Source organism: Carettochelys insculpta, chromosome 22, assembly GCF_033958435.1.
Source record: "Carettochelys insculpta isolate YL-2023 chromosome 22, ASM3395843v1, whole genome shotgun sequence".
NCBI classification, from domain to species: Eukaryota; Metazoa; Chordata; order Testudines; family Carettochelyidae; genus Carettochelys; species Carettochelys insculpta.
This window is the reverse complement of record NC_134158.1, coordinates 24,762,907-24,786,667: the sequence shown is the minus strand read 5'-3', so window position 1 is coordinate 24,786,667 and position 23,761 is coordinate 24,762,907. Positions and strand designations below refer to the sequence as shown.

The window sequence follows — 23,761 nt, the reverse complement described above, 5'->3', positions numbered from 1 at the left end:
ATACAGCATGCAGTCTACTTGTGGAACTCTTTGCCAGAGGATGTTGTGAAGACCAAGACAATAACAGGGCTAAAAAAGAGCTTGCTATATGCATGGAGGACAATTACATCAATGGCTATTAGCCAGGATGGACAATGATGTTCCCTCTAATTTTTCCATCCATGGGCAGAATAAGTTTAATTATGTGCACCAAGGCCTAAGGGGATGTGCAGCACCAGGAGAAACACATACTGCCAACTGTGGATGATGTGGACACTCTGCTAATCAGCTGGGCTGCACTTGAATCTCTCCACTAGTGCTCAGCTTACAGGGAACACTGCCAGACAGAGAGAGCATTCGGTGCTTCTGTTTGCCAGAGCCTGGGACTGGGTGACAGAGACTGGATCACTTATGGTCTCATGGGCAGGAGGCAAGTGTGAGGGATGTGGGATTCTGGAGAGACACATGCTGGGGGGCAGGGGAATAGCAGCTCCTAGCAAGGCCTTGGCACCCTAACACCAGGTACTGGAGCCCTGGACAAGGTGCACTAAGTCAGGGGCCCACAGCCAACAGCGTGTGGGCACATCCACACGTGCCTCAGTGCACATAAAATTTATTCCTCCCCTGTAATGGAATTAGAGGGAACACTGGTGCTGAGTGCCTGACAAGCTCCACGACTCCAGTAGCCCATGAACCTGGGGTGAGTGGCGCCTCATGGCCTCTGCACTGGGGAGGGAATTTCACCCTTTCAGTTCAAATGTAGACAGACACCTGCAGGGCAGGGGAACAGGGCCCTAGCTCTGCCACAGGCCCACTGTGTGACCTTGGGCAGGGCTGACCCTCCTTCTGCTCCCCCTTGTCCATTGGGGACAATGCCCCCCACCCCCATTTGTAAAGTGCTCTGAGGCTGAGCCCCTGGGCATGCTCATCGCAAGGACGAAGTCTGACCTGCAGGAACTGGGTCCCTGGGTGCCCTGTTGCTGCTCCCAAACCCCTAGCAGGAAGGGCTCCCAAAACAGCTTGCAGACGGCCTCCCCCCTCTGCCAGGTGATGGCTCCTGCAGCTCCTCCAAGTGGAAGAGCAGCAGCAGCTTCTGAGCGGCCACAAACCCTTGCAGCTCTTGCGACTCCTAGGCCAGCTTCTGCCCCTTGGCTTCCAGCCACGTCTGCTGCCCCAGGGAGAGGCAAGAACAAGGAGAACTCCTGGGGCACCTTGAAGACTGAAAGAGTTTTTTGGCGCGTAAGTTTTTGTGGCCAAAGACCCACTTTGCCAGCAGGTCTCGGCGCACAAAACTTTAGGCTCCAAAAATATCTGTTAGTCTGTAAGGCGCCACAGGACTTCCCCTTGGTTTTGCTCACACAGACTAACATGGCTCAGATACTTGTGTCCCCCCCTCCCCCCGCAGAGGAAGGGTCATGAACTGGGAAAGACAGAATTGTGCCTCCCAGGGGAATGATCCACCCAGCATGGGGTTTCTTCAGGGGGGCAGTTCATTTCTACCAAGCAGAGGGGTGGGATGAGGGCAGGGTGAGCTTCAAGCTGCCGGCGGGGGGGGGGGGGGGAGGTGGGATCAAGGCAGGGTGAGCTGCAGGCTGCCGGCAGGGGGGATGAGATCAGGGCAGAGTGAGCTGCTGGCGGCCGACAGGGGGGTGGGATCAGGGCAGGGTGAGCTGCAGGCTGCCGGGGGTGGGATCAGGGCAGGGTGAGCTGCAGGCTGCCGGGGGTGGGATCAGGGCAGGGTGAGCTGCTGGCGGCCGGCGGGGGCGGGGGGGTAAGGGCAGGAAGGAGCTGCGGGTGGGGGGTCAGGGTAGTATGAGCTGCTGGGGGGGTATGTAGCCAGACAGCCAGCCCCCTCTCAGACCAGCATTGCTGGGAAAACAAGGCAGCCAAAACAACAGCGCACTTAACGTAAAATCCAGCACAGCCTTTGAAGCTGCAAGAAAGCACAGGTGCTGCTACAATGTGCCTCTGGGAACACACACAACGCTTAGGCTCACAGCAGGCAGAGGAGCTGTGACAGACATGGCTCTTAGCCCCTACTGATGACATGATGCGCACACACTCACATTCCAGACGGGAAGGATATTTACCCTAATAAAAGTAACGTCCAGTAGTCGAAACTTATTGTTTCTCTCCCTTGCAAGTGTAAACTACTCTTGCGAGAGCTGGCGTCGCCCAGACAGACCAGCCCCAATTTGGCATAAGAAAGGAGAAAGAGAATAAAGGAGCACAGAGGTATAAGTATGGGACCTACAGCACCATGATTTTTGAGTGCTTTTCACTACCTATCTGCTGGTCAGATAAGTGACAGCCTCCCAAGGCTTCTGCAGCTAAAAGGGTCCCTAAGCCTTGTCCCTTATTCGTCTTTCCGCGGAATTGAGTGACCGATCCTGGCTTGGCACCGCTGGAATCGAGAGATGCAAGGAGGGTAAGAAGCGCCCACACCTCATCTCCTATCTTTAGTGTGCACATATTTTGAAATAGACTCTATACTTTGTTTTCTTTCTTTGGGATCGTGTCTTCAGTTTTGTAACTTGTGTGTGTGTGTAACATCTCTACATTTGAATAAGTAGGCACCAGCAATTCTGTAACCACATGATTAGAATCTAGTTTAATAAATTTTGGTAACCGTTTGTGCATAAGCCTGACTTGTTTCTCTGGGTTACTGTAAAGCAGCCAACACAATTAAAGAACCTCAGCCGTTTTGGCTATAAAGCCTGGCCATTAGGTGAGAGTACTAAGAGCCTAGTGTTGAGTTGTGCCGCCTCCACGGGGCAAACTCTTGGGGCGCCTGTCAGTCAATCCTGACTGCCCACCGCGAAGGGACAGTGAGTCCTAGCGGTTAAAGTCACGGGTGTGGAAAGGCTCTTAGTGCTGCCATTGGGGCACCTGTCAGTCAATGTTGACTGCCCACTGCGAAGGGGCTCTGAGCCCTAGCAGTTAAAGTCATGAGTGTTTAGGACCTTGGGGCACCCGTCAGCCTGGCCCGGGCTGCCCGCCGCGAAGGGAGAGTGAGTCCTAGCGGTTAAAGTCACAGATGGTATAACACGGGCATAGCTGGCACCTCACCAAACATCCTTGGCCATCGGCTAACAGGGCAGGCCGAGCTGTGGGCGCGGTGAGGGTGTCAGGGCAGGGAGGAGCTGCAGGCTGCCAGTGCAGAGAGGGGTGGGATCAGGGCAGGGTGAGCTGCCAGCGGGGCGGGGGGAGGGGTCAGGGCAGGGTGAGGTGCTGGTGGCGGGGGGGGGGGCAGGGCGAGCTGCCGGCGGGGTGGGAGGGAGTCAGGGCAGGGTGAGGTGCTGGTGGCGGGGGGGGGGTCAGTGCAAGGTGAGGTGCTGGTGGCGGGGGGGGGGGCGGGGCAGGGAGGAGCTCCCGGTGGCGGGGCGGGGCAGGGTGAGGTGTTGGTGGCGGGGGTGGGGCGGGGCAGGGAGGAGCTGCGGGGGGGGGGCGGGGCGGGGCAGGGCAGGGTGAGCTCCTGGTGGGGGGGCGGGGCAGAGTGAGGTGCTGGTGGGGGGGGGGGCGGGGCAGGGTGAGCTCCCGGCGGGGGGGCGGGGCAGGGTGAGGTGTTGGTGGCGGGGGTGGGGCAGGGCAGGGAGGAGCTGCGGGGGGGGCGGGGCAGGGCGGGGCAGGGCAGGGTGAGCTCCCGGCGGGGGGGGTCAGTGCAAGGTGAGGTGCTGGTGGCGGGGGGGGGCAGGGCAGGGAGGAGCTGCGGGGGGGGCAGGGCAGGGTGAGCTCCCGGCAGGGGGGGTCAGTGCAAGGTGAGGTGCTGGTGGCGGGGGGGGGGGGCAGGGCAGGGTGAGCTCCCGGCGGGGGGGTCAGTGCAAGGTGAGGTGCTGGTGGCGGGGGGGGCAGGGCAGGGAGGAGCTGCGGGGGGGGCAGGGCAGGGTGAGCTCCCGGCGGGGGGGGGTCAGTGCAAGGTGAGGTGCTGGTGGCGGGGGGGGCAGGGAGGAGCTGCGGGGGGGGGCAGGGCAGGGTGAGCTCCCGGCGGGGGGGTCAGTGCAAGGTGAGGTGGTGGGGGGGGCAGGGCAGGGAGGAGCTGCGGGGGGGGCAGGGCAGGGTGAGCTCCCGGCGGGGGGGGTCAGTGCAAGGTGAGGTGCTGGTGGCGGGGGGGGCAGGGAGGAGCTGCGGGGGGGGGCAGGGCAGGGTGAGCTCCCGGCGGGGGGGTCAGTGCAAGGTGAGGTGGTGGGGGGGGCAGGGCAGGGAGGAGCTGCGGGGGGGGCAGGGCAGGGTGAGCTCCCGGCGGGGGGGGTCAGTGCAAGGTGAGGTGCTGGTGGCGGGGGGGGGCAGGGCAGGGAGGAGCTGCGGGGGGGGGGCGGGGCAGGGTGAGCTCCCGGCGGGGGGGGTCAGTGCAAGGTGAGGTGCTGGTGGCGGGGGGGGGCAGGGAGGAGCTGCGGGGGGGGCGGGGCAGGGTGAGCTCCCGGCGGGGGGGGTCAGTGCAAGGTGAGGTGCTGGTGGCGGGGAGGGCAGGGAGGAGCTGCGGGGGGGGGCAGGGCAGGGTGAGCTCCCGGCGGGGGGGTCAGTGCAAGGTGAGGTGCTGGTGGCGGGGGGGGCAGGGAGGAGCTGCGGGGGGGGCAGGGCAGGGTGAGCTCCCGGCGGGGGGGGTCAGTGCAAGGTGAGGTGCTGGTGGCGGGGGGGGCAGGGCAGGGTGAGCTCCCGGCGGGGGGGTCAGTGCAAGGTGAGGTGCTGGTGGCGGGGGGGGCAGGGCAGGGAGGAGCTGCGGGGGGGCAGGGCAGGGTGAGCTCCCGGCGGGGGGGTCAGTGCAAGGTGAGGTGCTGGTGGCGGGGGGGGCGGGGCAGGGCAGGGAGGAGCTGCGGGGGGGGCGGGGCAGGGTGAGCTCCCGGCGGGGGGGGTCAGTGCAAGGTGAGGTGCTGGTGGCGGGGGGGGCAGGGAGGAGCTGCGGGGGGGGCAGGGCAGGGTGAGCTCCCGGCGGGGGGGTCAGTGCAAGGTGAGGTGCTGGTGGCGGGGGGGGCAGGGCAGGGTGAGCTCCCGGCGGGGGGGGTCAGTGCAAGGTGAGGTGCTGGTGGCGGGGGGGGCAGGGCAGGGAGGAGCTGCGGGGGGGGCGGGGCAGGGTGAGCTCCCGGCGGGGTGGGGGGGGGTTGAACTCTGCTCACGGAAGTGCCCGGAGCTGAGCCCGCCATTGCTGCAGCCCCGGACTGGAACGGCCCCGGCTCGGGGCTCCCCCGGCACAGACTGACCCGGCCCCGCCCAGCTGCGCGCCGCCCCCATGAGCAGCCGGTGCCTCCCGCTCGCCTGGGGGGGGGGGGGGAGCTGCGCGCGCCGCTCACTCAGCGCGGGCGGGGGGCGCGGGCGGAGCGGGCGCTGCCCCGGTGCCTCCTGGGAGGGGGCGTCACGCGCAGCTGCAGCAGCCCCGCCCCCCGGGCGCGCGCCAGGCTCCTTCGCCCAGGTCCCGCTTCGCCGCGGGGAGACGCCCCCGGCCCCGCCCGCTGTCCAGCGCCCCCGCCCGGCCTCCGAGCCCGCCCCCAAGCCGCGCCTCGGGCCCCTGCGGCTCCGCCCGGCCAAGGGCGGGGCGGGGCGGCCGCGAGCGGAGATCCGAGCCGGGAGGCCGCCGGGTGCGGGCCCCGCAGTGCCAGGCCGCCGCCAGCGGGTACGGGCCCGGGCCCGGGCCGGAGCGGCGGTGGGGCGGGAGAAGGGCCCGAGGGGTCCGCGCGGCCGGGGAGGGGCCGGGCCGGGCCGGGCCGGGACGCGCCAGACACTCCGTACGGGCGCAGATCGCGTTGGGCGGGGACAGACCCATCTGCGGGGCAGCGGGGACGGAGCCTGTGTGCAGAGGCGGCGGTGGGGGGGGGAGATCCCTTGTGGGGGCGGATGGAGCTGGGGGGTGGGGGAGGGGAAGAGATCCCGGGTGGGGGCGGATGGAGCTGGGGGGTGGGGGAGGGGAAGAGATCCCTTGTGGGGGCGGATGGAGCTGGGGGGTGGGGGAGGGGAAGAGATCCCGGGTGGGGGCGGATGGAGCTGGGGGGTGGGGGAGGGGAAGAGATCCCTTGTGGGGGCGGATGGAGCTGGGGGGTGGGGGAGGGGAAGAGATCCCGGGTGGGGGCGGATGGAGCTGGGGGGTGGGGGAGGGGAAGAGATCCCGGGTGGGGGCGGATGGAGCTGGGGGGTGGGGGAGGGGAAGAGATCCCGGGTGGGGGCCGATGGAGCTGGGGGGTGGGGGAGGGGAAGAGATCCCGGGTGGGGGCGCATGGAGCTGGGGGGTGGGGGAGGGGAAGAGATCCCGGGTGGGGGCCGATGGAGCTGGGGGGTGGGGGAGGGGAAGAGATCCCGGGTGGGGGCGCATGGAGCTGGGGGGTGGGGGAGGGGAAGAGATCCCGGGTGGGGGCGCATGGAGCTGGGGGGTGGGGGAGGGGAAGAGATCCCGGGTGGGGGCGCATGGAGCTGGGGGGTGGGGGAGGGGAAGAGATCCCGGGTGGGGGCGCATGGAGCTGGGGGGTGGGGGAGGGGAAGAGATCCCGGGTGGGGGCCGATGGAGCTGGGGGGTGGGGGAGGGGAAGAGATCCCGGGTGGGGGCGCATGGAGCTGGGGGGTGGGGGAGGGGAAGAGATCCCGGGTGGGGGCGCATGGAGCTGGGGGGTGGGGGAGGGGAAGAGATCCCGGGTGGGGGCGGATGGAGCTGGGGGGTGGGGGAGGGGAAGAGATCCCGGGTGGGGGCCGATGGAGCTGGGGGGTGGGGGAGGGGAAGAGATCCCGGGTGGGGGCGCATGGAGCTGGGGGGTGGGGGAGGGGAAGAGATCCCGGGTGGGGGCGCATGGAGCTGGGGGGTGGGGGAGGGGAAGAGATCCCGGGTGGGGGCGCATAGAGCTGGGGGTGGGGGAGGGGAAGAGATCCCGGGTGGGGGCGCATAGAGCTGGGGGGTGGGGGAGGGGAAGAGATCCTGGGTGGGGGCGAATGGAGGTGGGGAGGTGGAGGTCCCGTGCCGTGGCGTATGGAGCTGGGGCAGGGGGGAGATCTGGTGCCGGGGCGGATGGAGCTGGGGGGTGGGGGGGAGAGATCCCGTCTCCAGAGGCAGATGGGGATGACAAACCCTGTGTCAGTGAGACAGATCCAGTTTGGGTGGTGGGGGGTCAGATCCCATTGAGCTGTGGGGTGAGGAAAGACCCTATGTCCGGGGGCAGATCGAGCTGCTAGGGGTAGAACCCATGTCTGGGGGGAAATGGTGCTGGGGGGACAGACACTTTGTATGGTGGCAGATTGAGCTGTTGGGGGGAACAGATTAATGTCAGGTGGGTGGATCCAGTGGGAGTGGAACAGACCACATGTCCCATGGCAGAGCAAGCTTGGGAGTCTGACACTGTCTCTGGGGACAGACCCCAGGACTGGAGGCTGGTTGAGCTGCAGGGGACTGACACCATTTCTGGGGGCAGATCAGGCTGGGAGGGACAGATCCCATGTCTGGGGACAGATCCCATGTTGGGTGCAAATCGAGCTGTGGGGGAGAGACCTCATTTCTGGGGGCAGACCAAGCTGGGAGGGACAGACTCCATATGCGTGGCAGGTGGAGTTGTGGGTGGGACAGACCCTGTGTCTGGGGACAGATTGAGTTGGAGGGGAAAGTCCAGGTGCAGATTGCGCTTGGGGTTGGACAGATGCCATGTCCAGAAGCAGATTGTGCTGTGGGGAAAAGACTAAATGTCTGGGGGCAGATCAAGCTGGGAGGGCAGACCTTGTATCCGGGGACAGTTTGACCAGGGGTGGGGGCGGGATAAACCCATGTCAAGGAACAGATCGAGCTTGGTGGGGGGGAACAGACCATGGGTCTGGGGGCAGATCAAGCTGGAGGGCAACAGACCTCTTGTTGGAGGGCAGATTGAGCTGGGGTGGGTGGAGACCCTATGTCTGGCAGCAGATCTGGCTTGTGGGGAAATAGATCCCATGTCTGGGTGCATATCGATCTGGGAGGGGATAGAGTGGCGCGGTGGTGGGCCCATAACCCAGAGTTCGATGGATTGAAACCATTCTCTCCTGGATGATTGGAAAAAGGCAAATGTTGTGCCCATGTTTGAAAAAGGAAAGAAGGACAATCCAGGAAACTATAGATGGGTCAACCTTACCTCGGTCTCTGGAAAAATCATGGAGGGGATCCTCAAGGAGTCCATTCTGGAGCACTTGGAAGAGGGGAAAGTGATCAGCATAGTCAACATGGATTCACCAAGGGCAAGTCACTCCTGACCAATCTGATTAGCATGTATGATGAGGTAACTGGCTCTGTGAACATGGGGAAGTCAATGGATGTGATATTCCTTGACTTCAGCATTTTGATACGGTTTCCCCCTCAACATTTTTGACCATGAGTTAAGGAAGTATGGATTGGATACATGGACTATAAGATGGATAGAAAATTGGCTTGAGGGACAGACCGAACAGATCAATGGCTCAATGTCTGGCTGGTGGTCGGTTTCAAGTGCAGTGCCCCAAGGATCAGTTCTAGGGCCAGTAGTGTTCAACATCTTTATTATGACTTGGATGAGGGGATGGATTGCACCCTCAGCAAATGTGCAGAAGACACTAAGGTAGGAGGTCAGGTAGATACATTGGAGGGTAGAGGTAGGGTCCAGCGTGATCTAGACAAATTGGAGGATTGGGCCAGAAAAAATTTGATGACGTTCAACAAGGAGAAGTGTAGAGTCCTGCACTTGGGACGGGATAATCCCAAGCACTGTTGCAGGCTGGGGACAGACTGGCTAATTAGTTGTGCAGCAGAAAAGGACCTGAGGATTATAGTGGATGAGAGGCAGGATATGAGTCAACAGCTAATGGCACATTGGGGTGCATTAGGAGAAGCATTTCCAGCAGATCTAGAGAAGTTATTACTCCCCTATTCTTGGCACTTGTGAGGCCACATAAGGAGTATTGCATCCAGTTCTGGGCACCCCAGTATAGAAATTATGTAGACACATTGGAGAAGGTTGAGTGGAGGGCAGCAAAAATGCTTATGGGGCTGGAGCACATGACCTACGTGGAGAGGCTGTGAGATCTGAGCCTATTTAGTTTGCAGACAAGAAGGCTGAGGGGCGATTTGATAGCAGCCTGCAGCTTCCTGAAAGGGGGCTCTAAAGAGGATGGAGAGAGGCTGTTCTCAGTAGTGTCAGGTGTCAGAACAAGGAGTAACGTTCTGAAGTTACAGAGGGGGAGGTGGAGGTTGGATATTAGGAAAAACTATTTCACCAGGGGGTGCTGAAGTGGTGGAATGTGTTACCTAGGGAGGTGGTGGAATCTCCATCCATAGAGATTTTTAAGTCCTGGCTTGACATAGTCCTGTCTGGGATGATTTAGGCAGGGGGCTGGATTTGGTGGCTTTCTGAGGCCCCTTCCAACCGTAGGAGTCTATATTCAAGGGCAGATTGAGCTGGGGGGGGCAGACTCAATATGTGGGGACAGATCAACCTATGGGGGAACAGACTCCATGTCTGGGGGCAGCTCGAGCTGGAGTGGGGCAGACTTGAATCAGTTTTCCTTGTGCAGAGCCTTTTCCTCCTCCTTGTCACATATGGCCTAAAATCCACTTACCCACCCCAGTTCTCTCCCAGGCCCAGCCCTGGCCCTTCCTCTCTCCTCCCCTGGCCTATTCCTGGGATCTGGGTCTTGGGGGGCAGCTGAAAACTTCCTGGGTTTGGGGAATGTCCCCGCAGTACATTGTCTGGGAGTGGGTGGGAAAGTGAACTGGGAGGGAGGGGTGATGCTTGGCTCTGCGGTGGCACAGGGTGGCCCTTCACCGCCAGGTACAGGGCATGGAAAGGGCACAGGAGGGGAAGGGAGAAGTGGGTGTCCTCAGTGGAGTAATAGGCCTGGCTTCTCCCCCCTCCCCCCAACATCTGCCCAGTGCAGAGCCACACAGCCAGCGGCTGCCTGGCTCCTGCCTAATCCATACTGCCCCCACCCCCACCCCGTACATAGGTCAGCTCCCCACAGCCACTGACTCCCTGTCCCCTACCCACTCCATACTGTCCCCCCAGCATCCCAGTGCAGCTCCCAAAGGCCACCAGCTGCTTGGCGCCTGCCCACCCCATACTGCTCCCCCACTGGAAGCCCCAGAACCTCTCCTTCACCTGCAGACCCCTTCACATGGTCTCCTTGCTGCCCATGGGAAGAGGGGTGTTGATGGAGGGGATTCCTGGCTTTCAGTGCATGTGTCAAATGTCCAGACCATCCCATCAAATTCTCTCAATTTTCTGACCTTGTCAGAGTCCGTATACAATGCTTCAGCCTTGGTTGTTTTCTTCCTTGTTATCACACATTTAATTTTTTATCCATTTCCTCCCTGGTTCTCACAGACATGCACACAACAGGCACATCATTAACAAGCAATCGTCTAGTCTGTGACAGGTGTGAGCCAACGTTTTACCCTGGGCCCCACTTTTTGTCCCTACAAATAGCACCCCCTCCCCCCACCTGTCTAATGAAATCCAAACTGATGGAAATTTCCTTTGTGTTCATATGGAAAACAAGAGAGAAAAAGCCCTTTGGGCAAGTGTGAGAAGCTGGCTCTGGAAGGTAACACTTAGGAATCGGTACTTGCATGTGAACGCACAGACATAGTGATGGTTTTCAGCATTTTTAGTTAGATGGATGAGCCTGAGACCCAGCAGCTGATCATGCTGCACCTCCCTTATGAAATTTCACACCCCCTGAAGGGCCCATCCCCCACTTTGCACACCCAGTATTAGATCGTGAGCTTTTGTGGGGAGCACCCACTTGCTGAGATGATTGGAGAAGACAAGCTAAGTTTTAGAGTGGGGGGAAAGGGGTTGCCTGTTGCTACTTGGACCAGTAGTTGAAGCCAATTAAGTTAAGTGGTATGTGTGCCCTATTCCTGTGAATAGCAGAGGTGGGGAGAATTCAGTAATGAATTTCAGGGTAGCCGTTCTTCTGCGAAAGGAAGTTACTCTAAGATTACAGACTGAGGCATCTGAATGGGAATGCGCTTGCAAATTTGACACATTTAAATTAGGTCTGAACAGAGATGTCAGTTATCTTATGCATTACAAGGGCAATTACCTGCCTTTGCTATTTGCAGAAATGGGGTGTGCATCCCATTTAACTTAATTTGCTTCATCTATTGGTCCTAGTAGGGACAGGTAACTGCCTTTCCCCCTTCTTCCCTCCTCCTCCCTGCTGTATAAACTCTGGACTCTGATGGGTTACGTCAGTCATCTGAAGAAGTGGGTCTTACCCATGAAAGCTCGTGACCTAATGCATTTGTTCATCTCTCAGGGGCTACAGGACTGCTTAATGTTCCTGTTCTGCCTGCTGGCTGAGAGTATCCCCTGACTGCAGATGGTGGTACAGGGCCCGGTGACCCCCACACACTTTGGTGACAGGAACAGGGAGAAGAAAAGCCAATTTCTGACTCTTGGTGTTAGAGGATTTATCCCTTCAATGTCTTCCTTCCCTGGTCTTTTACATGTTAACAGAAAAATGCAATCTCCAAAGTCCTGAGATGCGAGAAATTCAGTGTTTATTTGGGTTAGCTTCCAGCAAGCAGGAATCCAGTTTCCTGTTTCCCAATTTACTTCCTGTGTGTTCCCAGTTTCTATTGTAATATATTCTCAGTGTTAACCAATCTTGTTACTGAAACTTGAATCATCAACCCTAACATATTATTTAACCAGTGTTATCCCACCACCTTCATTGCTTTATGCCCTGCAAAATTAATTGTAGAGCAGACACAAACAATCAAAGAACCAGATAGAGACCATACAGATGAACAATAGGGAAGTGGAGACCATAATGACAAACCCAAGAACAGCTGGACAGCGTCAGACAAAAGGTCCATCTAGCTCAGTGTCCTGTCTTCCAACTGTGGCCGATGGCAGATGCCCCAGAGGGAGTGAACAGAACAGGTAATCATCAAGTTATCCCTCCCCTATCATCCATTTCCAGCCTCTGACAAACTGGCCAGGGACACCATTCCTACCCACCCTGGCTAATAGCCACAGATGGACCGAACCTCCATGAATGTATCTAGCTTTTTTTGGTTTGCTTTGGGTTTGGTTTTTTTTTTGGTTTTTTTTTACCCTGTAAAAGTCCTGGTCTTCACAACATCCACTGGAAAGGAGTTCCACAGGTTGACTGCATTGTGTGAAGAAATGCTTCCTTTTGTTGATTTTAAACCTGCTACCCGTTAATTTCATTCAGCGATCCCTCATTTTTGTTTTATGGGAACAAGTAAATAACTTTTACTTATGCACTTTTTCCACATCAGTCATGATTTTATAGCCCTATCTCATATCCTCCCCTTAGTCTCTTCTTTTCTAAGATGAAACTGCCTAGTCTTTTTAATTTCTCCTCATAGGGCACCTTTTGCAAACCCCTAGTCATCTTTGTTGCCCTTTTCTGAACCTTTTCCAGTGCCCAGATCTCTCTTTTGAGATGAGGCAACCATCTCTGTGTGCAATATTCGAGATGTGGGTGTAGCATGCCTTTATACAGAGGCATCAGTAAGATATTCCCTGTCCTATTCACTCCCCTTTTTAATGATTCCTAATGTTGCTGCTTTTTTTGTGGACTGCTGCTGCACTTGGAGTGAGTGTTTTCAGAGATCTGTCCACAATAAATCCAAGATCTTTCTCCCTCAAGTGGTTATGGCTAAATTATCACACATCATTTGTGTATGTTGTTGGGTTTTTTTCTCTGATACGCATTCCTTTCCATTACTATGCATCTGACAAAGTGGGTCTTTGCTCACGAAAGCTTATGCTCCAAAAATTCGGTTAGTCTATAAGGTGCCACAGGACTTCTAATTGTTTTTGTGGATACTGACTAACACGGCTACCCCTCTGATACTTGTTTGCATTTATTGACATTAAAATTAATTTGCCATTTCTTTGCCCTGTCACCGTAAAGAAATGAGGCTTTCATGGTCCCAACTATTGATAAGTCTGGGTCCTGGCCAGACAGAAAGCTCTTGACCTAAGTCTGCTTTAAATCTGATAGGCTCTTTATCTGGAGACAGTAGATTGGATGGCCTTTCGAACAGCACAGAAGTGTGCCTTATTTTAGTGGGGCTGCTTTGAGACGTGTGAGGATGTGAACAGATGTGTCCCAGCTGATGGATGCCTCTGCAGCTTAGCCAAAAAAACAGCCTGTCACACAGCAGGTCCGTAGGCAGGTGGACTTGTGATTTTAATTCTTTGTTTTTTATACCCCTGTGACTAGCTAAGCGATAAGAAAACACCTATGTTCTTAAAGTACAGTTTGAACCTCTCTCATCCGGCTGTCTCTGGTCCAGCAACATTTGTGGTTTGGCACGATTTTAGTTAGCCAGATGTCCACTTGTCATGAGTGTGGCCAAGGTTCCCATGGTCCCATAAAGTTTGTTTACAGCCACCGGTCCTGGCTGTCAGTATCTCCCTGCCAGCCCCAGCAGGGAGCTGCCATTGATCTTTTTAACTGCTAGCAGTCTTGACTAGTAAGGGAAGTTGATGGGAGCGTTTCTCCCATTGACCTCCCGCTGCGGGAATGGTGGCAAAAACTGATTTTAGATACGCGCCATCAGCTGTGCAAGTCTCATTGCCGGAGTTATGGATCAAAAATAAATGTTACCTCCTTGTGTAGACCAGGCCCTAGGTAGCAGAGTTTTCTTTTTGAAGCCCATTGTTCTTCCTCTTGTGCTCGCATGCCTGCCTTGGAATCTTGAAATCTTCCCCTTTGTGATCACTTCTACCCCTCTGGCTCTCCACTGTCAGCTTCATAACTTCTTCCTTCCAGTTAGAATCCAGTCTAAAAGGGCTGCCTGTTGGTATTAATTGCCTCCATGGGAAGAGAGAGGCCTCCCCATTACATTCCAAGGATGTATTGGAGATGCTGGGTTCAGTCCAGGACATTTTATCACAGGTGTATTGGTAGATAAACTTTTCCCCATTAGGAGCTGTGCTTTGATTTTTTCTGTTATTTGCAGGATAGTCTAGCACAGGGGTGGGCAATGATTGGTGATTGGGTGGGCCGCGCCAGGAATTTGGAAAGTGGTCAGGGGCAAACTCCGCCCCCCCGCAGAGTGGGTCTGGGATGGAGGTTGAGTGCAGAAGTGAGCTTGGAGAAAGGGATTGGAGTCTAGAAGGAGGTGTGGGGTCAGGGGGGGAGTTTCAGTGAAGGAGGGGGTTTTGATCTGAGTCATGGGACAGAGATGCAGGGGTTTGAACTGTGACCTAAGGCAGGAGGGGTTTGTGACTTGGGAGAGGGTCGAGAGCGGGTATGGGTGCAGAAAGAGCAGAGGGTTTGGGTTACATGTGGTAGGTGTGGGAGAGGTACATGGGTAGGGTTATATGAGGTAATGGGGCAGAGTGTGGACAGGGCTTGGGCTGTGTGGGGCAGAGGGTTTGAGTTATGTGGGTTAAGAGGCAGGAGGGGGCAGAAGGTTTGGGTTATCGGGGGGAGGGGGCAGAGGGTTTGGCTGATATGGAGTAGAGGGCAGGGAAGGACCAGAGAGTTTGGGTTATGTGGGGGAAGGGGCAGAGGGTTTGGTTAATATGGAGTAGGGGACAAAAGGTGGCAGCATGTGTGGGTTATGTGGGGAAGGGGCGGGAGGGGCAGAGGGGTTGGGTTATGTGGGGTAGGGGGGCAGCAGCGTGTGTGGGTTATGTGGGGAAGGGGTGGGAGGGGCGGAGGGATTGGGTTATGTGGGGTAGGGGGCAGCAGCGTGTGTGGGTTATGTGGGGAAGGGGCGGGAGGGGCAGAGGGGTTGGGTTATGTGGGGTAGGGGGCAGCAGCGTGTGTGGGTTATGTGGGGAAGGGGCGGGAGGGGCAGAGGGGTTGGGTTATGTGGGGTAGGGGGCAGCAGCGTGTGTGGGTTATGTGGGGAAGGGGCGGGAGGGCAGAGGGGTTGGGTTATATGGGGTAGGGGGGCAGCAGCGTGTGTGGGTTATGTGGGGAAGGGGCGGGAGGGGCAGAGGGGTTGGGTTATGTGGGGTAGGGGGGCAGCGTGTGTGGGTTATGTGGGGAAGGGGCGGGAGGGGCAGAGGGGTTGGGTTATGTGGGGTAGGGGGCAGCAGCGTGTGTGGGTTATGTGGGGAAGGGGCGGGAGGGCAGAGGGGTTGGGTTATATGGGGTAGGGGGGCAGCAGCATGTGTGGGTTATGTGGGGAAGGGGCGGGAGGGGCAGAGGGGTTGGGTTATGTGGGGTAGGGGGGCAGCGTGTGTGGGTTATGTGGGGAAGGGGCGGGAGGGGCAGAGGGGTTGGGTTATGTGGGGTAGGGGGCAGCAGCGTGTGTGGGTTATGTGGGGAAGGGGCGGGAGGGGCAGAGGGGTTGGGTTATGTGGGGTAGGGGGGCAGCGTGTGTGGGTTATGTGGGGAAGGGGCGGGAGGGGCAGAGGGGTTGGGTTATGTGGGGTAGGGGGGCAGCGTGTGTGGGTTATGTGGGGAAGGGGCGGGAGGGGCAGAGGGCTTGGGTTATGTGGGGTAGGGGGGCAGCGTGTGTGGGTTATGTGGGGAGGGGGCGGGAGGGGCAGAGGGGTTGGGTTATGTGGGGTAGGGGGCAGCGTGTGTGGGTTATGTGGGGTAGGGGGGCAGCGTGTGTGGGTTATGTGGGGAGGGGGCGGGAGGGGCAGAGGGGTTGGGTTATGTGGGGTAGGGGGGCAGCGTGTGTGGGTTATGTGGGGAAGGGGCGGGAGGGGCAGAGGGGTTGGGTTATATGGGGTAGGGGGCAGCAGCGTGTGTGGGTTATGTGGGGAAGAGGCGGGAGGGGCAGAGGGATTGGGTTATGGGGGTAGGGGGCAGCGTGTGTGGGTTATGTGGGGAAGGGGCGGGAGGGGCAGAGGGGTTGGGTTATGTGGGGTAGGGGGCAGCGTGTGTGGGTTATGTGGGGTAGGGGGGCAGCGTGTGTGGGTTCTATGCAGTAGGAGAAGCAGGGAGAGAGTTTGGGTTGCAGTAGACCAGGGACATACACAATTTTGACTTGTGTGATTCTTGGAATAACACCAGTTGAAATCAACCAGCCCTGCTGCATTGGTCAGTTTCCTGGCCCCTGCCAGTGGTGGGGAGCTGAGAACCAGGTGGGAGCTGGGCCCTTGCACTCCCAGTTCCTAGCAGTTGCATCTGGCTCCCCTCTGCTTGTGGGAGCCAGGAAACTGACTGGCACTGCTGTGTCTGGCTCCTGGCTTCCATGAGCAGCGGGGAGCCTGGAGCCAGGCGCAGCAGCACTGGTCAGTTTCTGGCTCCCACAAGCAGAAGGGAGCTGGGAGCCAGGCAGCAGGATGAGTGCAAGAGCAGGCATGGAGCTGCCACAGTCTCCACCATGGCTGCCAAGCCCCTCCGTCTCTTGCAGCCCTGGCCCAGAGGTAGCCGAAGGCAGTAGGGGCTCTCTGCCATCCCTGTTCTGACTTATGTGAAATTTGACTTACACATGGTTGCCCGGGAACACAACATATGTGTGAGTTAGGAGTCTACTGTATATGGGGTAGGGGTGGGAAGAGGTTTTGGGTTATGTGGGGTAGGGGGCAGAAGGTCCATGTAATGAGGATGGGGTGGGAGTGGGGCAGAGGGTTTGAGTTATGTGGGGTAGGGATGCAGGGGGCAGAGGGTTTGTTCTTCGTCGAGTGTCCCCGTGGGTGCTCCACGATAGGTGTTGGGCTCGCTCCGGTGCCGCAGATCGGATCTTTCCAGCAGTTTCTGCTGGACCGCGCATGCGCCGGCGTGCGCTGCTCTCTTGCGTGCTCCCGGCCACGTGTGCGATCCGGTCCCTGCCAGTTCCTTCTTAACCGCCATCGGCTGCAGACGGAATCCGCTCAGGCTGCGGCCAGAGTCAGCGTATTTGATGTTTTAAGTGTTTTTAGAGTTTCTTTTCAGTCTTTCAGTCTTTAAGTTAGCTTGTTATTTTTCTTATTGCAAAAAAAAAAAAAAAAAAAAAAAAGTATATAAAAGCCTTAGTAACAAGAGGAGCAGTGGAGGCCCAGGAACGTAAGGCCATTAGGCCTCCTGCCGCAGCAGGCTGGGTCCGAGAGGGGAACAAGCACAGAAAAGGTGCTAAGTACCCTATTAACAACTCAAAGACTCACCGCAATGTCCTCTTCAGGATTCAAGAAGTGTGAGTCATGCCGCGAAGCTATACCGGCCTCCGATGGGCACAGTCAGTGTGTTAGGTGCCTGGGGGAATCTCACGTCACCCAAAAATGCTCCTTCTGCGCAAAGCTCACGGCTAGAGCAAGGAAGGACAGAGAAATGCGGCTAAAAATGCTGCTCTTTGACAAGGCCCTCCAGCCAGACGTGCCGGAGCGGCCCCAACAAGAGGGACCCGCGGGGGCCCATAAAAGGAAGGCGGCTTCCCTCACCCCATCAGTGCAAAAACGGAGGAAGCTCTCACCAACCCAATCCCTGCCGGCAGCCACAGCGAGCGGGATGGGTGCAGCACATAGCCCCAGCCTCAATCACAGACGAGCGGCGGAAGCGCACGTGGCAGAGGCTGAGCCTCTGATAATCAAACAGCCGGCCCGCACCGCGGTCAGAGCAGTGGCCAGGCAAGCGCCGGAACCGGTGGCACCGCAGCTAGCGACACAGACCCCCGGGGCGCCGACGGTGCAGAGCTCGCAGGCACACGGCCTGCAGGCGCCGGGGGAGACCACCTGCGCGGCACTGCAGCGAAGCGAGCCGAGCGTGGCGCCAACAGCGGGGCCGAGATCCCCGGCGCGGAAAAGGGCGGAGTCAGCCCCACAGGGGAGGGGAAAGGCAGCAGAGAAAACCCGGCACCGCAGCCCTTCTCCAGACAGGGCTGCAGGGCTGCTCTCTCTAAGCCCTCCCCTTATGCTGCGAATTCCAACAAGGAGGCAGCGGTCTCCCCCAGTCTACCCTGAGCCTCCCCGTTCCTCCAGCCAGCGTCACCATGGCTCGGGCCACCCTCGCCTTTTCTGGGATTTGACCCTCTGGAGTACTATCACAAATCAGTCTCACCATTGTCTCAATCACCCAGACGATCTCGCTCCCCCAGACGCAGGGGGTATGCACCTCGAGAGTGGTCCAGGTCTCCATCCCAGGAACTGTGCCCATGTTGCCATGGTCGCCCCTATCATGCGGGGCATAGACACCATAAGCATACCCCCAGGGACAGGTCCCCTCAGACGGTTCACTATCCCCGAGGGCAATCGCGGACGGGGACGGAAACACAAATATCTCAGGGGGAGTTAATTCTGGAACCCCGAGATTTCCCCTCGCAAGCCTCCAGCGAGAAGATGTGTCACCGTCAACAGGACCCAGAGGGATCCAGAGAGGCTTACCCTAGTGGTTCCTCTCTATCCTCCCCCAACGAGGCTACGGCCCCAGGGAACGTCCACCCCCCGGACGATCTCAAACAGTTCCAAGAGCTGTTTAAAAGGGTGGCCTTTACGCAAGGCATCCAAACAGCAGAGGTGCAGGAGAAGCACCATAAGCTCCTCAAAAACCTGAGACCTCCGGCCTCTTCCAAAATAGCTATTCCGCTCGACGAAGCAATTATGGTGTCCGCTACCACGATATGGCAGACCCCTGCATCCGCTCTGCCTATAAACAAGAGAGTGGATAAGAAATACTTCGTTCCGGCGAAGGGCATGGAGTTCCTGTTCAGTCACCCACAACCAAATTCTCTGGTGGTGAATTGTCTCAACAGAGGTCGAAAACTTCTCAGTACAAGACAGGGGGAACGGACAAAGATGCCAAGAGGCTAGAGTTATTCGGCAGAAAGGTCTACTCCTCCTCTACCCTGCTGTTGAGAATGGCAAATTATGCAGCACACCTAGCAAACCATAACTTTGACAATTACTCCAGGCTGACTTCCCTCATGGACTCGCTTCCAGAGGATAAGAAGCCGGTGCTGAAGGCCATCGTGCAGGAAGGCTACGCAGCCTCGAGGACAGGAGTTCAGATCGCCCTGGACGTAGCAGATACGGCGGCACGCTCAACGGCTATGGCAGTGGTCATGCACAGGGAATCCTGGCTTCAGGCATCGGGTATCCCGAGGGATCTGCAGGCGAAGATCGTTGATCTCCCCTTTGACACACAGAAGTTTGCTGAATCAACTGATTCGGTCCTTCATTCCAGTAAGGACTCAAGGGCTACTCTCAGAACCTTGGGGATTTATACCCCTCCATACAGGAAGAAAAAGTATTACCCTCAGCAAAGACGATACCCATATCAACCCCAGCGTGCTCACTACCAAAGGGGCTACGAGCAAGGGCAGCATCAACAGCACCAACAGTACAGAACTCCCAGGCGACGTTCCCAACAGAGCCGTGCGTCCTCGGGGCAGGGCCAAAGGCAACAAGTTTGATGGACAGATCGAGGTCTGCACTATCACTACCATCATGCAATGTCATCCAAAGCTAATGTTCCATCATCACCTCCCACCATTCTACGCCCAGTGGCAAAAGATCACCACAGACAAATGGGTACTGGAGATCATAGCCACGGGATACGCGATCCCCTTCCAGTTGCTCCCACCGCCACGACCTCCACCCAGGCCCCATCTAAAGGACGCCTCCCACGAAGCGAGACTCAAGCAGGAGGTGGACCATGTTATGCTTATAGGGGCAGTGGAAAGAGTGCCGGAGCAACTCCAAGGGAAAGGGTTCTATTGAAGATACTTCCTTACAGAGAAAAATAGAGGAGGCTGGAGGCCCATCCTAGATCTTCGAGGCCTCAATCGGTACTTGCGCAAGCAACGCTTTCGGATGATCACAGTTGCCTCTATACTTACGGCACTGGACGATGGAGATTGGTTCGCAGCCCTCGACTTACAAGACGCGTATTTCCATATAACAATCCACCCGGCTCACAGACATTTTCTCCGGTTTATGGTCGGCAAAGAACATTTCCAATACAAGGTTCTGCCGTTCGGCCTCTCCTCGGCCCCCAGAGTATTTACCAAGACCCTGGCAGTGGTATCAGCCTACCTGCACAGACAGGGGGTGTTTATATTCCCATATCTGGACGACTGCCTACTGAAAGGGGCCTCGAAGGAAGAGGTACTATGCATGATACGCGTTACAGCAGGCACGTTCTCTTCGCTGGGCCTGGTCATCAACCTGGCAAAGTCAAAGATCGACCCCACACAGGACATAGAGTTCATAGGGGCACGCATAAACTCCATCACAGCAAGGGTTTATCTACCAGATGCCCGCTTTCGCGCCATCGGTTCCCTCGTGCAAGTCATCACCTTCAGCCCCACGGTGCCGGTTCTAACGTGCTTACAGCTGCTAGGCCATATGGCAGCAGCAACGTTCGTAGTACAGAACTCCAGATTGCACATGCGCAGCATGCAGCACTGGCTGGCAAGCGTCTACAAACCGGCAGCACACACCGTCCGCAGGGTGGTGTCGCCCACGACAGAGGTGCGCAGATCCCTGCAATGGTGGGTGAACCCCAAGAACATGCTAACAAGGGTGCCCTTTCATCAACCAGAAATATCTATCTTTCTCACCACCGACGCCTCCCACATAGGGTGGGGAGCACACATGGGCGAAAAGGTGACGCAGGGACTGTGGTCCCCTACGGAACAGTCACTGCACATAAATATACTGGAGCTCAGAGCAGTGTTCAACGCCTGCAAACACTTTCAAGACCATATACAAGGCAAAGTAGTCGGGATCAATACAGACAATACCTCCACCATGTTTTATATAAATCGACAAGGAGGAGCTCGGTCCTGTGCCTAATGTGCGGAAGCAGTCCGGCTGTGGAACTGGTGCATCGCCAACAATATAACTTTGAAAGCCTCGTATTTACCAGGCGCTCACAACGTGCAGGCAGACCAGTTGAGCAGGCACTTCGCACTCACACGAGTGGCAGATCCGTTCCGATCTGCTACGACCAATTTTTCATGCATGGGGGTTTCCCCAGATAGACCTGTTTGCCACTCATCGCAACAAGAAGTGCCCACAATACTGCTCCAGGGCAGGACTGGGACGGGGGTCCCTGGGGGACGCATTTGCGATCTCGTGGAAGGTCCCCCTGCTCTACACATTTCCTCCCACAGTGCTCATCCACAAGGTCTTGCAGAAAGCCAGGAGAGAGAGAGCCCGCATGATCCTAGTAGTCCCAACTTGGGATCGACAGCAATGGTTCCCCTTACTCCTGCGCATGTTGGACCGCCCACCGATGCCCCTTCCGGTGGCGCCGGACCTGCTCATGCAAGCCCAGGGGTCTATAGTGCACCCACACCCCCGAGGCCTGCGACTGCAAGCATGGTTAATCCATGGCTCAGCTCCCTAGAGAGCATATGTATGGAGGGAGTGCAACAAGTCTTAGAAAGTAGCAGGAGGACTTCCACCAGGAAGACCTACAAGCAGAAATGGACTCAATTCACTGCATGGTGCTCTACCAAGCAATTAGCTCCCCTTGCTGTGCCTATACCTGTAATATTAGAATACTTACTGGACCTCAAGAGAGGCGGACTCTCCCTATCCTCGTTAAAGGTCCACCTTGCCGCTATATCGGCTTTCCAACACGAAGAGGAAGGGCCCACGGTGTTCGCGCATCCCATGGTTACCAGGTTCCTGAAGGGGATGGTAAACCTGTACCCCACTCGGAAACCGCTTCTACCTTCGTGGAGCTTGGACCTGGTGCTTAATGCGCTAACGGGACCACCGTTTGAACCCTTAGCCACGGTTTCCCTCCATCTCCTTACGATAAAGACGACCTTCCTTCTTGCAATTGCTTCAGCTCGCAGGGTGAGCGAGCTCGCGGCAGTTATGGCAACGCCACCCTGCACAGTATTTTCGAAGGAGGCGGTAACATTACGGCTGCATCCAGCCTTTGTTCCCAAAGTTTCTTTAGAGTTTCATATTAACCAACCTATGGTCTTATCCTCGTTTTATCCAAAGCCTCATAACTCCAACAAAGAGGCGCGCCTACACCTCCTGGACGTGAGGAGGGCGCTGGCTTTCTATATAGACAGGACTAAGTCCTTCCGGAAAACAGATAGACTCCTAGTCTCTCTCGCTCCCAGATCAAAAGGAGAAGGTCTCTCTTCGCAGAGAATCTCGAAGCACATCGTATCCTGTACAAAAATGTGCTACGAACTTAGAAAGACTCCTTTACTGGCCCCGCCCAGGGCTCACTCCACCAGGGCGGTGGCGGCATCAACAGCCTTTTTCAAGGGCATTGCGCTAAAAGACATCTGCAGAGCGGCGACATGGTCATCCTATGACACCTTCACCAAGCATTATGCCCTACACAGGGTATTCCAAGAGGATACCCGTCTCTCGACAGCGGTCTTTTCGGGGGCAAGCTGCACATAACCCGATTACCCACCTCCTCTCTTGGGTTACTGCTGGGTAGTCATGTATCGTGGAGCACCCACGGGGACACTCGAGGAAGAAAGAGAAGTTACTCACCGTAGTAACGATGGTTCTTCAAGATGTGTCCCCATGGGTGCTCCACCACTCGCCCATCCTCCCCGCTTCGGATCTCTGTTTAGTGTTTTTCAGAAGCATCCGAGGTGGTTGGTCAAGGAACTGGCGGGGCCCGGATCGCGCACGTGGCCGGGAGCGCGCAAGGGAGCGGCGCGCACCGGCGCATGCGCGGTCCGGCAGAAACTGCTGGAAATATCCAATCTGCGGCGCCGGGCGAGCCCGACACCTATCGTGGAGCACCCACGGGGGCACATTTCGAAGAACCATCGTTACTACGGTGAGTAACTTCTCTTTATGTGTTGGAGGTGGGCAGTCGGGGCAGAGGTTCGGGGAGGGACTGGGGTCTATGCAGCAGGCTGTGGTCAAGAGACTCCTCTGGGCGACGCCCAGCTGCTTTCTCCCACCTGGGGCCTTGCATGGGCTGTGCACAGCAATGCCTCTGAGGGGTAAAGGGTGTTGTGTGCACTGCTCCCATGGGTCTTAAACCAGCCAGTGGGATTGTGTTGGGGGCGGGCAGAGTGTGTGACGCCCCTCCCCCAGGTTTACAGCTGACAAACAGGAACCTGAAGATGCTTTTCTAAGCAGCATCAGGGCGGGGGGTGTGGCAGGCAGAGCTTGTCTGAGGGTTCTCCCTCCTGTGAGCCAGGTTCTGTGGCTTGGTGGGAACAGTCTGGCCCTGGTTGGGCCAGTAAGCATTCAGAGAAGGACTGCAAGAGGTCTTGTGCTGTGCAACTGTAACTGGCCACGGACAGACTCAAACCTGGGACCTCTGGAGCTTAGTGCAGGCACCTCTACAGCTTGAGCTAAAGGCCAGCTGGCTGTAGAGGATGCTTATTGTTTCTCTGTGACATGGTCGAGGTACCACAGCAGGGAACAGTTAACCGCACATAGGTGTGCGGGTTACATGATGATTTGCTCTTCTGACATGTCCCTTGTGCCCTGACAGGCTGCAGCATAACACTCGTGTTTTGCACCCCACCATTCAGTCCTTCTGGGGAGCAGCGACAGGAAATGGCGGCAGCGGAGCCCACGGAGGTAGGTGCTCTCCAGGAGCAATGGGTGGGCTCCCGTTGGGGGTGGGCACTTGTGGGGGGGGACGTCTAGAGTTGGGAGGGGTCACAGTGGGGAATCGGAAGGGGGACAGAGTGTGACACATTTATTGTGACTCATTTGTTGTGAGGCCTGAGTCCCAGCAGCAGACCCCTGCGTTCTGGGGGTAGGAATTCCCTGAGTCGTCCAGTAGAAAACAACCCCCATGACAAGGCTGGGAAAAGGGACCAGCCTCCAGCACTGAGGTCTGAACTTACCCTCCAGAGGCTGTGGTGAGGTACAAAGGGGCACCTGGTCCTCCCCTGCCTCCTCTCCTGGTACTGATAGCGAGGTGCCTGGTCCTCTCCTGCCGGCGGCTCGCACTGGACAGGGGGTTGTCCCCAGTCCCTGATGAGGCTCCATCA

General features: G+C 57.5%; 1 protein-coding gene across 3 annotated transcripts in view; it reads left to right on the top strand.

The window, feature by feature from the left end:
- The first annotated feature begins 5,217 nt into the window (after nt 1-5,217).
- The window catches only part of LOC142024724 (uncharacterized), a 46,843-nt gene continuing 28,299 nt past the window's right edge, over nt 5,218-23,761 (top strand). For 2 of the 3 annotated variants that reach the window (XR_012648509.1, XR_012648510.1), the window contains exons 1-2: nt 5,220-5,584; nt 23,254-23,342. Coding sequence is in view for 1 of the 3 variants with exons in the window: in XM_075016893.1 (XP_074872994.1) it covers nt 23,319-23,342 (24 nt within the window). In the remaining 2 variants the exon portion in view is untranslated. Of the gene's footprint in view, nt 5,585-23,253; nt 23,343-23,761 lie in introns of all 3 variants that reach the window. The other variant, XM_075016893.1, reaches the window with a different exon arrangement.